The sequence below is a fragment of the Bos indicus genome, chromosome 5, assembly GCF_029378745.1.
Source record: "Bos indicus isolate NIAB-ARS_2022 breed Sahiwal x Tharparkar chromosome 5, NIAB-ARS_B.indTharparkar_mat_pri_1.0, whole genome shotgun sequence".
NCBI lineage: Eukaryota > Metazoa > Chordata > Mammalia > Artiodactyla > Bovidae > Bos > Bos indicus.
In genome coordinates, this window is record NC_091764.1 from 7632133 (window position 1) to 7648962 (window position 16830).

Sequence of the window (16830 nt, forward strand, 5' to 3'; positions counted from 1 at the left end):
TAGGAAAAATGTTCCATGTCAGAAAACATAATATACATTTTATGTTTTTGGCACGTCACTGTCTTCCACACACTTAGCCATTAACTCTCAATTATATGCTTTGAGTAAAAATATCCCTTCTCAAAATTTAAAAAAAAAAAAAAACTTTTAAAGGTTTTATTTTTTGCTGTTTTTATAGGAAGAAATCTTGATTTTTATTGTACAGTAGGATTGTATAATACTAAATATCCTCAAAATAAAAAGCCCTTGAATTTGCTCTTTGAAAGAGAAGGTGAAGTCTTTCCCTTTAAACCATTATCTGCCTGCCGGTGGAGAGTGTTTTTTAGGTCCTTTACACTCTTGAATTTGATTTGTGCTTTTGTAGCACGAATCCCAACATTCAGAAGACAGATCTGCCTGCTTCGGCTGCCTGCAGCTATGGAGAATTAGTCTGTCTTTCTCAGTGTCGCGGAGTGTGTTATGTGTAAGAGTGAGTAAGTGTGTGTGTGTGTGTGTGTGTGTGTGCGCGCGCGCGCGCGCCTCTGTATCTGAGGCAGGGTAGCCTAGAGTGATTTAAATGTGAAGAGGGTTAATCGTGTAGCATCTCATTCAGGCTTGGCTTTGAAACCTGTGGCATGCCAGGCTGGACAGCCGCTTCCGTGCCTCTGCTTTAATTTAGCAGGATGTTTGCTGCCATGGCAGCCAGCAGCATCCACTGCAGCAGCAAGGAAGAGCCGTAGATCTGCGAATGCAGGTGGAATACTCAAACACGAGAGGCTCGTGCAGGGCTGGCTTTGGTGCTTAATCTGCTCTTACAGGGCTCTGATGAGGAGGCTGTGCATGCTACACCGTGTCAGTTCCTCTAGAGTTAAGGGCTGCAGACCCAGATCAGTGAAGGGCTGGTGAGAGACAGGGGAAAAAAAAAAGCACAGGCAGAGACATCTGGGGTGCTTGTGCTTCACTTCCTCGCGTTTGGGAATACAGAAGCGATAGAGGGAAATGTGGACCCATCTCCCTGCTGAGACATGTGATTGGATGAAGATTGGAAAACGTGGTTGGCTTCCTGTGCTACTTTGCAGCTGGAGAAGTGTCTGGTGAACTCTCTTCTGCTTCTGATATGTCCAAGCAAAATGTTTGTGAGTACTGCTGATGAGGGCAATGACGTGGCAAGCTGAATTGTGGGCAACTCATTGATTGTGCTACAGCTCTAGAATCTAACGTGAATGTTAGATTCTGGGCTTTTCTTGAAGTGCATGTGTTAATTATAAGCAAAAGGGCCAGTTGGCATCTCTGTGCAGAAAGACAATATGAAGTCTAACTGAAAAAGAAGCCAATAAAGAGAGCCATGCAGCGGCCGGCTGAACTCTCTGTGTTTCGGAGCAAAGAAGTAAGGCCAAAGAGAGCTTGTCTTCAGAAGCAGAAATCTCTGACCAGTCTGTCCCTCACCAGTGAGGGGGAGAGGCGCCCTGCTGTGCGCATTTCCAACTGGTTTGGAAATGCCGCCAAGGCCAGCCAGAGGGAATCCAGCTATGCAGAGAGGCGCTCGCTCTCCAGGTGCTCCTCCCGCTCTGTGCAGTCCCTGTACCACACAAGCCTCCCTGGGGCCTGGAGCCTTCTGCCCACCAGCCGCTCAGGCAGTGAGAACTTAGAGGAGTGGACTTCCAGAAGAGGCTTGGAAGGTGAGAGCGATGAAGACAGCCGGTCTGAAGATGAAAATGTGTCCTCCAGGCCCGGCAGCCTCAGCCGGAGCTGGGCTGAGGAGGAGGGAGAAAGCTGCCTGCGGGAAGGCACAGCCCATCTGGATGAAGATGTCATCCTGACGATGCTGGGCGATCTGGAAGAGGCCCTTTACACTGACTTGTTAGGTAAGTTGGGTCTGCTCCTGAAAGGAGGATGGAGTTTTAAGGAGCTGCCCTTTTGCATGAGCCATAGAGCTTCTGTTCTTCCTATTGACTTTTTTTTTTTTTTTTTTTTTAAACCTCCGTGACTCAAAAGAATTTTAAATTCCTTATGTCTTGAAATGATTGTCTTTGGCAAACTGAACTATGAGAAGTAGTTGTAAAGTCTACATGGAGAAAGTGAATAGCAAGCACCTGCCCTGGGCATTATTGGCTCGGAGTCTAGATAGCCATAATTAAGTGTTCACGATTTAAAACTCCAAATGTGCTTTTTACTTAGTCATCAGTAGGGCCTATTTGTTCAACTTCTCTCAAGGTGACCTCACCACAGATTTGAAATGAAGAATGATGGAGCTCGTGGCTCAATATTTTTGTGCAGTCAACTTTTTCCTGCTGCCTCCCTGGTGTCTGAAGGATGGCTTTGTACCTCAGTGACAAGCACCATGCGTTCTAGTTAGACTTCCAGAAATGCAGAAGTCTCTTCTGACAGCTTGACTACTTTTTAAAAAGTGTTGGACAAAAAATATTTAGGAGTGTGTACATTGTAACTATTCAAATCACTATGTAGATGAGTGTGAACTGTTATGATGCTTTACAAACTAGGCCTTTTTGATGACATGGTTGTTAGGAGTAACTTCTGATATAATCTTCAGTTAACTAGGTATGAATAAGTCTGAAGTAACTCTTTAGTTCGCCACCTGCCTGAATAGGTAAACTATATGAAAGCGAAGTGAGATACTTTAAATCCAGTGCTCTACTGTACCATATTTATAGCATAGGGTGCCTTCTTCAAAAACTCATAAGTGTTTAACCATTGACCACATCCTCTTTTATATCAGTGTGTTTATTTCCACAAAGGCCTTCATATAGAACCCCTTATAATCACAAGAATTAAACCAGACCAGTGATCTCTTTGTTTCTGATTCATTCATTCAGCTGATGCCAAATATAGGTTTGCTTTTATTCTCTTTGTAGACCTTCCTGTTACAAGAGGTTTTATGAGATTTTCTGGAATCTCAGTGAATCAGCTTTAGAAGAAGAAAGCTTAGAGAGACAGCAGAGGCAAATATCGCTCCATTTTGCATGTCAGTTTAGCTTTAGAAGAAGAATGTTTCTGCAGTTGAAGGAATGGTGATTTCTGAATCTCAATACCCTAGATGATCAAACACTGAAGATTTACTTCTTCACCATTGTGTGATTTCTGTGATGAAAGCTTCTCATAAAAACAAACAAACAAAACAAAACAAAAACTGCATCCAGAAAAAGGCAAGAAAAGGAGTCTTAAGAATGAAAACTCCTTTTTCTTCTCTTGATACTCTGAAAGGGTAGAATCAAATCACATTTGTGATGTGATTCAAATCATACCTTGAAAGTGGTAGCATTTATCTTGTTCTGAGTACCTCTTATGTAAGTATTTTCAAAGATACGACCAGAGTGAAGTCTTCTGACAGCGTGTGTTGGTTGTTCTGTTCAATTATAGCAGGCTGTGGGTGGGTGTGTATATGACACATGCCTTTTTGTGCATAAATAACTTGGAGCATTAGTGTCAGAGGGTCAGCTCTCCATAGGTGTCTGTGTAGTATATGGTTCTTAAACAGAGTATCTGCTAATTGTATTTATGGGATTGTTCTCCGTAAGGCTTTTTTCTCCCCCAACAGATGCCAGTATTCAAAAATGCAGATGAGAAAGTGAGAGGAAGAGTTTATTCAAACAGCTCTGATATGAATAATCATATCAGGATAATGAAGCATTGCAAGGCAATTCCCTAAATAATGATGCATTTTAAGTCGGTAAATATATCCGAGCCCATAGCACACAGGAATTTCAGGATTTCTGCCAGGTGCTTAACTGGGTTCTGCTTCTGACTCAAAATGGCCTCTTCCAAGTTAGTTTTTAGGCAGAGATCCCTGAGTTCAATTCTTTATTCTTATATATTCTAATAAATCAGATAGACTAGGGTTTGTGTTATAACTATATAGGAGAATATTTAAAAGATAACTAGTAAAACTGCTAGTTATATTTTGCTATTTTTGCCCCCTAATGTGTCTGATTTACCCTGATGAGTTGAAAAATGTTGTATCCAACTCCCTGTTGGGGGTAATCCACAAAAACCAAGGTGATTTCTCCAAATAAATCAGACAGCTAAACTCTAAAAAATAATGTTTGTAATATGGCTATTGTAGAAGATATAATTCTCTGTGAATAAGGTTATTAAGAGCTGACTCATTGGAAAAGACTCTGATGCTGGGAGGGATTGGGGGCAGGAGGAGAAGGGGACAACAGAGGATGAGATGGCTGGATGGCATCACTGACTCAATGGACGTGAGTCTGAGTGAATTCTGGGAGTTGGTGATGGACAGGGAGGCCTGGCGTGCTGCAATTCATGGGGTCACAAAGAGTCGGACACGACTGAGTGACTGAACTGAACTGAACTGAAGGTTCATTCATATATAATTTGTTTTCCTCCTAAAAGATAACAGGACTGGCAGTGTTCATGTACAATTCATGTAATTAAAGCCTGAAAAATAACAGCAGGACCACACAGTTTAAATGGTCTGTCTGCCGTTAGGTAAAGATTCAGAAGCACCAAACTAAGCCAGTTATTCTGTGTCCTGCTCAGAGAAGAGATATTACAAGCCAAGAGAAAACAGTTCACACTAATGTTGAAAACTCAAAGTGAATTTCAGACTATGGCCTTCTGGAAAATGTGTGTATAAGCCTTTACTATTTTGTCTGACACTTAAGAGGCTTCCTTCAGGAATAATAGCTAGATTTAAGGTTATAAAAATGAAACGGAATACATTTTTGTGACTAAATACATTTCTCACTAAATGCATTTTTTTCTAACTTTTGTAACTAAATATTTCATATTATTTGTGCTTTTATATTTTACCTTTTAGGTTGACATTCTCTCCCCACCACTATTTCTCTAGACATCACTTGGATACAAATTTACAGGCTGTTTCAAGTTCGTGCCATCCTTAGGGGGTTTGCAAGTACATTTAACTTTATCTTGCCTTTTGTGGGTCATTGAGAACATTTACTGCAATAAATTTTGATTTGGTTATTATCTTTCCTGACGTGAATGAGGCAGCGATTATGTTCTGCTCAGTTAGTGCTAGGAGGAAATGTCCATTTGTCTGATGGTTATGAGTGGTGCAGTGTCATGAGTGGATGTCATGAGGAGAAAAACCAGAGGAGGGAGAGAGGTGATGGTTTTGAAACATGAGGGAAGCTGTGTAAACAAGCAATGGATTCAGTGGGAAGAATCCAAACACTTAAGATGCCTGCTGGATTGGAAGAAGGAAACTTAAAATGTGATAAAGGTGTTTAAAAAAAAATGATGAGTGAAAATGGAATGTCTGAAAATATAGTGTTCTTAAAGTTTATGTAAAAAATGTTGAAAGTAATTCAAATATCAGTGTTATTAATATTAAGAAATTGGCAGGTAGGTGATTGAAATGCAGTTTGATTGCAATGTGAAAGTTCTCCCTGAGGGAAAGGGCTTGGTGACAGGATACATATAAAGGTATATTTTGGGAAACTTGTGCAAGGGCAATATTGTTCTTTCTTTACTCCCTCCAGTAAAAGTCATCTCAACACTTTCTTTTTTTTTTTTAATTTAATTTAATTTTATTTTTTAACTTTACAATATTGTATTGGTTTTGCCATGTATCAAAATGAATCCGCCACAGGTATACACGTGTTCCCCATCCTGAACCCTCCTCCCTCCTCCCTCCCCATACCGTCCCTCTGGGTCATCCCAGCGCACCAGCCCCAAGCATCCAGTATCATGCATCGAACCTGGACTGGCAACTCGTTTCATATATGATATTATACATTTCAATGCCAATCTCTCAAATCATCCCACCTTCTCCCTCTCCCTCTCCCACAGAGTCCAAAAGACTGCTCTATACGTCAGTGTCTTTTTTGCTGTCTCGTATACAGGGTTAGTGTTACCATCTTTCTAAATTCCATATATATGTGTTAGTATACTGTATTGGTGTTTTTCTTTCTGGCTTACTTCACTCTGTATAATAGGCTCCAGTTTCATCCACCTCATTAGAACTGATTCAAATGTATTCTTTTAGTGGCTGAGTAATACTCCATTGTGTATATGTACCATAGCTTTCTTATCCATTCATCTGCTGATGGACATCTAGGTTGCTTCCATGTCCTGGCTATTATAAACAGTGCTGCGATGAACACTGGGGTATATGTGTCTCTTTCAATTCTGGTTTCCTCAGTGTGTATGCCTAGCAGTGGGATTGCTGGGTCATAAGGCAGTTCTATTTCCAGTTTTTTAAGGAATCTCCACACTGTTCTCCATAGTGGCTGTACTAGTTTGCATTCCCACCAACAGTGTAAGAGGGTTCCCTTTTCTCCACACCCTCTCCATCATTTATTGCTTGTAGACTTATGGATCACAGCCATTCTGACTGGCATGAAATGGTACCTCATAGTGGTTTTGATTTGCATTTCTCTAATAATGAGTGATGTTGAGCATCTTTTCATGTGTTTGTTAGCCATCTGTATGTCTTCTTTGGAGAAATGTCTATTTAGTTCTTTGGTCCATTTTTTGATTGGGTCATTTATTTTTCTGGAATTGAGTTGTAGGAGTTGCTTGTATATTTTTGAGATTAGTTGTTTGTCAGTTGCTTCATTTGCTATTATTTTCTCCCATTCTGAAACACTTTCTTAAGACTCTTCCTCTCTTACCACCACTTAGAATCATCGGCTTCTCTACTGTGTGACGTGTTAGATATACCACCACATCAGTGTTCACTTTAGTGTGTCTCCAGTTTGGTCTTGTCCTTCACTATTACTTTTTTTCTGCCACTTTTAGTAAAACCCCTTCTTTACCTCTGCCTTTCCTATGACTGTAATGATATTTTTTTCTGTTGTGTTCAATCACTCAGTTGTGTCTGACTCTTTGCAACCCCATGGTCTGCAGCACACCAGGCTTCCCTGTCCTCCTCTATCTACAGAGTTTGCTCAAACTCATGTACATTGAGTCATGATGCTATTTAACCATCTCATCTTCTGACACCCTCTTCTCCTTTTGCCTTCAGTCTTTCCCAGCATCAGGGTCTCTTCTAATTAGTTGGCTCCTCACATCAGGTGGCCAAAGTATTGGAACTTTAGCATCAGTCCTTCCAATGAATAGTCAGGATTATTTCCTTTAGGATTGACTGGTTTGATCTCCTTGCAGTCCAAGGGACTCTCAAGAGTCTTCTCCAACACTCTTCTAAAACACAGTTCTAAAGTATCAATTCTTCAGTGCTCAGCCTTCTTTATGGTCCAACTCTCACATCCATACATGACTACTGGAAAAAACCATAGCTTTGACTAGACAGACCTTTTTTGGCAAAGTAATATCTCTGCTTTTTAATACACTATCTAGGTTTGTCATAACTTTTCTTCCAAGGAGCAAGAGTCTTTTAATTTCATGGCTGTAGTCACCCTTTAAGATTTTTCTTATAAATCCTTCCTTTTCCTTCAGGGTTCTGCCAGATTATTTGGAAATAAGAGATAGACTTCTTTATAACCATTTCTCAAATATGCTGTGTTGTATTTATGAAGAGGAGAATAGGAAGAATTTCTGGAGAAGGTGTAATTAGAGTCTTAAGGGCTAAGTTAAATACAGTTCTGATATTTAAACTATTATTAAATTAAACTAAATAATTAAAAAATTAATCTCCTAGGTTAGAAATCACATGGATTAGGATTGGAAAAGTTTATGCCATGTGCATGAGGATACAATGGGCGACTTTTTTATTTCTTTTTTTATTGAAGTAGAGTTGATTTACAATGTGTTGTTTTCAGGTGTACAACAAAGTGATTCAATTTATATATATATATATATATATATATATATATATATACACACACACATATAATGTATGCATACTCACATAGTTTTTTCAGATTCTTTTCCCATACAGGTTATTACTAAATATTGAGTGAAGTACCCTGTGCTATACAGTAGGTCCTTGTTTACTTTATATATATAGTAGTGTGTATATTTTACTCCCAAATTCCTAAATTCCTAATTTATCCCCTTCAACCTGTCCCATTTGATAACCATTAGTTTGCTTTCTATGGCACCCCACTCCAGTACTCTTGGCCTGGAAAATCCCATGGATGGAGGAGCCTGGTAGGCTGCAGTCCATGGGGTCGCGAAGAGTCAGACACGACTGAGCGACTTCACTTTCGCTTTTCACTTTCATGCATTGGAGAAGGAAATGGCAACCCACTCCAGTGTTCTTGCCTGGAGAATCCCAGGGACGGGGGAGCCTGGTGGGCTGCAGTCCATGGGGCCGCACAGAGTTGGACACGACTGAAGTGACTTAGCGGCAGCAACAGCAGTTTGCTTTCTATGTCAGCTTCTATTTTGTAAATAAGTTATTTGTATCATTTCTTTTACATTCCACATATAAGTGGTATCATATGATATTTGTCTTTCTCTATATGATTTATTTAACATAGTATGATAATTTCTAAGTTCATGCTTGTTGCTACAAATGGCATTATTTCATTCTTTTTATGACTGAGTAACATTTCTCTGTGTGTGTGTGTGTGTGTGTGTGTGTGTGTACACATGCATGCAACTTCCATATAGTTAATTAGGGAAGTTTCTCAATATTTTCTAAGTTTAAAATAATAATACAGTTATTAATCATATGTCAACAGTTCAAATAATTGGTAAATTAAAAGGAAGAGATTTTCAGACTGGCAGAAGAATGGTGGTTGCTTTGACAATCACCCAGAATGAAGAAAAACGAACAAGGTAGTAATGTGTGGCTGACCACGGAATTAGCAGTTGTCTTTTTGAGGGCCCACCATGGTAAAGTAGTGTAAAGTTGCTCTCTTGGTTTCAGAGTTATGGGGATCCCTGGGTGGAAGTTAAATGGAGACAAATTATTACTCATCCTCAGAGTTGTTTTTATAATTAGATCTAATTAGTCTAATATTGGAAAGAACCAGCTCTTACTGGAGAAGAGGAAGTCTTTCTAATCTTAGAGGTTTCAGATAGATACACATGGCCACCTGACTAGTGAGACAAAGATTTGTTCCTTCATTGGCTGAGAGGTAAGGCCAGAGAATCTTTGATGTCCCCACCAATGGTGAGTTTCTATTATAGGTGTTAAATGCTCTATAGATGTTAAAGAAAGAAAGTGAAATCGCTCATTCATGCCCAACTCTTTGTGACCCCATGGACAGTAGCCTGCACCAAGCTCCTCCATCCATGGGATTTTTAAGGCAAGAGTACTGGAGTGAGTTGCCATTTCCTTCTCCAGGGAATCTTCCCAACCCAGGGATAGAACCCAGGTCTCTCACATTGTAGACAGACAATTTACTGTCTGAGCCACCAGGGAAGTCCATATAAATGTTAAATGGGTACAATTTTTCTGTATTTTTTTTTTAATATGGTATAAATATTGTGGAAAAAAAGCAAACAGGTTGACTATCTACCTATATTCTTAAAACAGATTGTAGATATTTGGTTTGTTTATGTTACAGTCTTTATTCTGGAATTTAATACAGAATAATTTAATACTGTTTTCTACCTTCACTTTTCCTTCTTGTTTTTTTCTTTTCCCTCCTTCCCTTTTGCATCTCCTTCCCTGCCATCCCCTCCTTTGTCTTCTTCTTCCTCCCTCTCCTACCTTCTGTCTCCTTAATTCATTCATTCCCCTTCCTCTCGCCTTTTTTCTTTTTTTTTAATTCCTTCTTTCTTTTTATTTAAAATTCCTGATCATTGGACATACTCCTGAGCTACATTGAACAAAATGGAGACTATGATTTATCTCCTCCCTTTTCAGGTTCTCCTTATTTCCAGATTCACCAGCTTGAAAAGGTTACTGGCCTGGACTTTATTGCATGGCCATAAACAAACTGGCTTAATGCCCCCTCTGCCCCCGAATGATATGTTAAGGTTGTATAAGGCCAGCATTTGTCACCCTGGCAGAGCTGTTTATTTTATGTTTAGACTTGTTCCTAGATTAGATGCTTAGGACTTTGTTCCAACTCTTGGTGTCACATGTGCATGGTCTGGTTCCCTGTAGAAAGTGGAGGAATAATTACAAATCAAGTTCTGAATCTTTGTTCATTAGTCTGTTGAAAGACTTGAAAAGATATTGCTTTATGAGAAAAGGCCTCCATCTTATTCCCCTAAATCCAAATGTATACTTGCTACATAATAAGGTTATCTCAGCTACTCTGAGCACACTTTGAAATAGGCGATTATGGAAATAATTAGTTGCAGATTTTTAAATTAAGCTCAGAAACATGGAGCTGGTGACTCTCATTTTGCAACTATTAAGCTCATCAGTTCAGTTCAGTTCAGTCGCTCAGTCGTGTCCGACTCTTTGCGACCCCATGAACTGCAGCACGCCAGGCCTCCGTGTCCATCACCAACTCCCGGAGTTCACTCAGACTCACGTCCATTGAATCAGTGAGGCCATCCAGCCATCTCATCCTCTGTCGTCCCCTTCTCCTCCTGTCCCCAATCCCTCCCAGCATGAGAGTCTTTTCCAATAGTCAACTCTTCGGATGAGGTGGCCAAAGTACTGGAGTTTCAGACCTAAGAAATATTATTATATTATCACCACTTGAAATAATTATTTTTACCATTATATTTGTTTCTATTTGCATTTTGTTTGTAGAACAAAAAAATATATAATTTCAGATTATATAGTTATTTGGAATTTTCTACCTATTATTTTAAGTTTTGATGAAAGGAACTCATATATATATATATATACAATAAATGACATGAATAACAAATTCTTGTGTTACTTTCCTAGGTGAAGACCCTGAAACAAGAAGAATGAGAACAGTTAAAAACATAGCAGATTTGAGGCAGAATTTAGAAGAGACGATGTCTAGTCTTCGTGGGACCCAGATAAGCCACAGGTCTTCTTCAGTTCTGCCTGTTTGGGGGCCAGTAAAGAAAAAATTACAGCAAGCGCCTAACTTCTTATAATGATAAAGAAGGGATTTTAGTTTCCCTTTACTCTTTTCTCGCTTAAATTTTATGTGACAATCAACTGGTGACCTCTCAGCACCTATCCAGTGATTTTTTTACTCCTAACCATCTCTTCATATAATTTCCCATTCAGAGTGAATTAGCTACTGAACTACCACCATCACTGCTAAATGGATTTTCAGGCCTGCCTTAAATAACAATGGCTGATGTTGTAGTTAAAATGCATCTGAGGAGGCATGTTAGAGAGTCTTTCAAACTAATTGTCGTTAACTTCCAGAAGAGTTCCAGGAAGGCTACAGTGAGTTAAATTAACGGTTAGTTGAGAATATGAAACATTGTTTTACCTAAAATGTAATGATGGCCTTTCTTGGAAAGCAAAAAAGAAAAAGCTGTGGCGAATGCCCTTTCCTACATTTTGATACCTACAGAGGTGTTTAGAAATCTCAAAATGAATGTATAATTTGACTTCCATGAAAGTAGACATCGCTCCAAGAAATGACTCTCAACCATAAGCCTTCCCGTGCTCATACACTCTGGGTTCATGGCCCCAGGTGAGCCAGTGTCTAGTGATTTCTCTATTTTATTTGACAGTACCCTGGAGACAACATTTGACAGCACTGTAACAACGGAAGTGAACGGCAGGACCATACCCAACTTGACAGGTCGACCCACCCCCATGACCTGGAGGTTGGGCCAGGCATGCCCTCGACTTCAGGCTGGAGATGCTCCGTCCCTGGGTGCCGGCTACCCTCGCAGCGGTACTGGGAGATTCATCCACACGGACCCCTCAAGGTTCATGTATACTACGCCTCTCCGTCGAGCTGCTGTCTCTCGACTGGGAAACATGTCACAGATTGACATGAGTGAGAAAGCAAGCAGTGACCTGGACATGTCTGCTGAAGTCGACGTTGGTGGATATATGAGCGATGGTGATATCCTCGGGAAAAGTCTCAGGACTGATGACATCAACAGTGGGTAAGTGGCCCTGGGCCCTGGGCTCCAAGAGAATTGTGTAAAGAGCGTGGTCTACTGAGATGCATTAGCTATGGGAAGGGAATTTGTTGTTTTATAGTCGCTAAGTCCTATCTGACTCTTGCAACTCCATGGACTGTAACTCACCAGGCTCCTCTGTCCATGAGATTTCCCAGGCAAGAATACTGAAATGGGTTGACATTCCCTTCTCCAGGGGATCTTTCTAACCCAGGGACTGAAACTGTGTCTCCTGCATTGCCAGGGAGATTCTGTACCACTGCTCTACCTGGTAAGCCTCCAGGAAGGGAGTATATAAGGACAATTAATAAAGTTGTTAGAAAATGTGAGAAATCTAAGATTATTTTGGGATATTTCAGGCTTCTTTTCTGATCACTCATAAATAGTAAAATATCCAAAATTTCTCTAAAATCTTTTCATTATAATCCATTAATTTTTTCTATTGTTAATTCAGAGAAACACATGTGCCGTATGTTTTTCAGAGTGATTTTCACATGCTTCTTAAATCACAGATTTTGTAGTGAAGGACGTGGGAAGGAGACAGGAGGAGTTTTGCTGAACTGCTTGATTTTTGGGGGGCTTGTCAAAGCTGCCTGTAACTGCTCTAAGGAACACATATTTTCTAGTATTCTTAATTATGCACCTCTGATCTAACTTTTACATTTGCAAGTTTCCATCTGTTTATTCTCTTTTTTGTTGACATCTTAGCTTGTTTTCCTTCTGTTTCCTATTACATTCCAAAAAAAAAAATATTGTGATGTAAAACTCTCAAAAAGTATTTTGGCAATTTGGAATATTTAGTTCAATCTTAGGGTGATCCCCAGTGGCAGAAATAGAATAGTCTATTAAAACTACTTCTATTAATGACTGTAGTTGCCACTTGGAAAACTTATTACCTACTTCACTCTTGTCACGTTCTTTAAGGACGTTGTCATTTAACCAGCCCTCCACTAACAACCCTTATGTGGTGTGTATTTTTAAACCTGTTTTACAGATAAGGAAACTGATCACAGTTGGCCCCAATTGTATTAAAGCTAAGGAAAGACTAAAATGGCATTGGGACTCAGATACATCTGACCTCAAAACCCAGGCTCTGTAATACAAGGAAAAACTTTCCAATTAACTTTATCTATATTTTTCATGTGAGTCTGGGTTTTGACCTATTCTTTGTCCTTATGCTTCTGAGAGGACTAGTCTCAGAAGACATTCTTTATACAAGTAACCTTTCCTGACTTCATTCATGAAAAACTTGTTTGAATGGGGACAAGACCTTAAAAAGTACAAAAGTACTTTTGATCAGATTCATAGCTCTGCTTTGATATCCTGATACCCACCAGTGCACTCCTGGTGGCCACCTTCTTTGAGCTTGTAAGGAGCTAGAATTAGGGAGACAGGTTATTGTTAATTAGGGTGGGAGGTAGTTGAGTTGCCACTGGAGTCATAGTGTCTAAATTAAATCTCTTTCTAACATGTGCTGTCTGTGATCTCCTCGAGAGCTTAATTTATCCAAATTCCTCTCTGTAATAAAGACAAAATTGCAGAATCTTCATGAAATTGTTAGGAATGAAGAAAAACCCACAAATTGTCCTTAGCACAAAGTCTTTCACAATGTAAGTGTTCAGTAAATTATCAGTGTCATCACAATTAGATTTTTATCAGTAAAATTATTAACCTGATGATTAATAACCTAATAATCATAGGGTATGATCTCATATAGGAGATAGTTGAAATTGTGAGAGGTATGAAGAAAGAATCCTGGGAAAATAATAGAGAAGAGAGATCATAAGATGAATTACGTATGTACCTATTAGAAAAATTTGTTGAGTTCTTCCTATGTGTAAAGCAACATTCTAGGAACTGTGTATTTAGTGGTGAACATATGGACACAGTACCAGCCCATGTATTATTCACATGTTAGTTTTTTTTTATATTTTTATGTGTTCATTTATTCAATAAATGAATAGTAATATATGTACATGTATATGTAAGTGTGTGTATATACATTCTTAGATAAGTGGGTTTTGAAGGCATTTTTTAAAAAAACTTGAGTTCTGCTTATAGTAATATATTTTACCAGCATACCCATACTCAGGAGCTGTATTAGGTAACTTCTGTAGCAGAGAAATTTCAAAATCTCAGCAACTTAACACAAAGAAGTTAATTTCTCCTTCACATAAAACCCTTCCTGGCGTTTCTGGTCATCAGTCAGGGAATGTGTATATAAGACACATTCTTTCAGACTAGGATGATAGATAACATGGCTATTACCCAGGCAGATAGCCAGTGTCACCCTGGGGGTTGATTTCAATAGGCAGATGACAGATAGAGAACCGGGGTGTAAGAATGTTTCATATGCACGAGGCCCGGAAGTGGGGGTATGACTTGTACGCACATTCCCTCATGCAGAACTGAGGTGGCCGCATCTGATCGTCAGTGCAGCCAGGGACCACTGTTCAGCTGCGTGCCCAGAAGGAAGAGGAAGCTGCCTGGATAAGAGCTGACTAGTCTCTGCAGAACTCTCTAATGAGAAATTTTAAAAATACCGTTATATCCCTTTTCCTTCTTGCTTGTTTCCTGACTCACTGGAAACCTGTTTCTCACTTCTGTTCTCTGGTTTTGTTCACTATTGGTCTTTCAAAGGAGGTCTTGAACAGCCCCACAGATGAGTCTGTATAAGTGCACGTTCGTGTCTGCGTGTGTTGTGTTGCCCACCCAAGTCACCCATATTCAGTGACTAAAGTAGAAGATGAAGAAAAAAAAGTAAAAACAACCCAAAGCTTGTTTGGAAGCTCCCTCTGATGATGTCGATGTGCTTGGCCTTATGCACGCTCTGTTTCCCGTGGCGGAGTGCAGACACTGGAATGTGATGCGTGACTGAGTCCTGACCCCGAGAGGAGGGTGATGAGCGTGGCAGAGGCGGGGCCGCTGGTCCTGGTTCAGTGGCGGCTGGGGTTGTGGGGGCACCCAGGGTGTGCTGTGCATCCTCACCGCTCAGATCTGAGCGTGCTATGCCCCTGTCGAAGTCGGAAGGGTGCGGTCCAGTGTGTCAGCCTGAAACTAAGAGATAGGAAGACATGCTCAGGGGAATGTTAATCTGATACTTTCCTTAAGAAAAAGGGCATAGAAATGTCTGTGCTACAATTCATGAAGAAATACTGAATCACAAAGTTAACTGTCTGTTCCCAATTTTTAGAACTATGTTTTAGTGATTAAATGGACAGAAAAAAGGCTCAAAAGGCATAGCAGTGAATGAAGATGTTTCATTTAGGATTTTCTCTTCATGTAACTGCAAGGTATGTCATGAAGTAAATGGAAATGGACTTTCTCTTTTTTTTTCATGTACTTCAGGTAGAACTGAGAAAATTAGGTAATGGGCATTCTGAGAATTCAAAATTTCTTGAAGCATGCAAAGGCTTATCTCTTTTTTTTCTCTTCTCAAAATTATTTTAAACACTTGGGGATGTGAATCTGCCAGTAATTAGGAATTACTCAGAGGAAGGCCTCTTACTTATAATGAATATCTTTGAAAAAGTCTCCATGTAGGAAAAAAAAAAAAAGGAGTACTCTAGAAAATTGGAGGGGAAATTGCATATTTTAAATGGGTGGAAACTGGAGTTATCTCTAGGTGTCACAGTGATAAATAGTTAGACCAAGAATATAACCTAAAATTCTACTTTAAATGGCCCAAACACAAAGTAATTTAATTCTGGAGAATGACATTTTTAAAAGGGAGGTGGATACTTTAATCCTGCTTCTCCCCTGCGTGCAGGCATGAATCATGTCCGACTCTTGGTGACCTCATGGACTGTAGCCCACCAGGCTCCTCTGTCCATGGGGTTTCTCAGGTAAGAACACTGGAGGGGGTTGCCATTTCCTCCTTTGACCCTTCCTCATTTCTCCTGTAGTAAACTTTGTGAGTGACTGAAGCATGCATAACGTTGGAAAAGGTAGGGTTACCTGAATTGGGTTAAAAGGATGTACACGGTAAACTACTTATTCGTAATCATAATGCTTTACTTCATATTCAAGATATGAGAATTATTTTTAGTGAATGTAGAAAGTCTAATGGACAAATAGCTGGTAATGCTAGTCAGCATATACATAGCACTTATTATGTGCGCCAAAGTTTTGATGCTTTTGAACCGTGGTGTTGGAGAAGACTCTTGAGAGTCCCTTGGACTGCAAGGAGATCCAACCAGTCCATTCTGAAGGAGATCAGCCCTGGGATTTCTTTGGAAGGAATGATGCTAAAGCTGAAACGCCAGTACTTTGGCCACCTCATGCGAAGAGTTGACTCATTGGAAAAGACTCTGATGCTGGGAGGGATTGGGGGCAGGAGGAGAAGGGGACGACAGAGGATGAGATGGCTGGGTGGCATCACCGACTTGATGGACATGAGTCTGAGTGAACTCCAGGAGTTGGTGATGGACAGGGAGGCCTGGTGTGCTGGGATTCATGGGGTTGCAAAGAGTCGGACACGACTGAGCAACTGAACTGAACTGAATACTCTATGCATTTTACATATATTAACTCATTTTGATGTTGTTCAGTCACCTGATCGTGTCCAACTCCACGATCTCATGGACTGTAGCATGCCAGGCCTCTCTGTCCTTCACCATCTCCCGAAGTTTGCCCAAGTTCATGTGCGTTGCATCGGTGATGCCATCAGCCATCTCATCCTCTGATGCCTTCTTCTCCTTCTGCCCTCAGTCTTTCCCAACATCAGGGGCTTTTCCAGTGAGTCAGCTGTTTGCATCAGATGACCAAAATATTGGAGCTTCAACCTCAGTCCTTCCAGTGAATATTCAGGGTTGATCTCTCTTAACATTGACTGGTTTGATCTCCTTGCTGTCGAAGGGACTTTCAGGAGTCTTCTCCAGCACCACAGTACGAAGGTATCAATTCTTTGGTGTTCTGCCAGTTCTTCGGCACTCAGCCTTCTTTACAGTCCAGCTGTCACAACCATACATG

General features: G+C 40.2%; 1 protein-coding gene across 13 annotated transcripts in view; it reads left to right on the plus strand.

Annotated features, from left to right (window-relative positions):
• The window catches only part of NAV3 (neuron navigator 3), an 893860-nt gene that overhangs the window by 713608 nt on the left and 163422 nt on the right, over positions 1–16830 (plus strand). For all 13 annotated transcript variants that reach the window (XM_070788552.1, XM_070788555.1, XM_070788553.1 and 10 more), the window contains 2 exons: positions 10688–10796; positions 11461–11844. In XM_070788552.1, coding sequence (XP_070644653.1) covers positions 10688–10796; positions 11461–11844 — 493 coding nt within the window. The remainder of the gene's footprint in view (positions 1–10687; positions 10797–11460; positions 11845–16830) is intronic.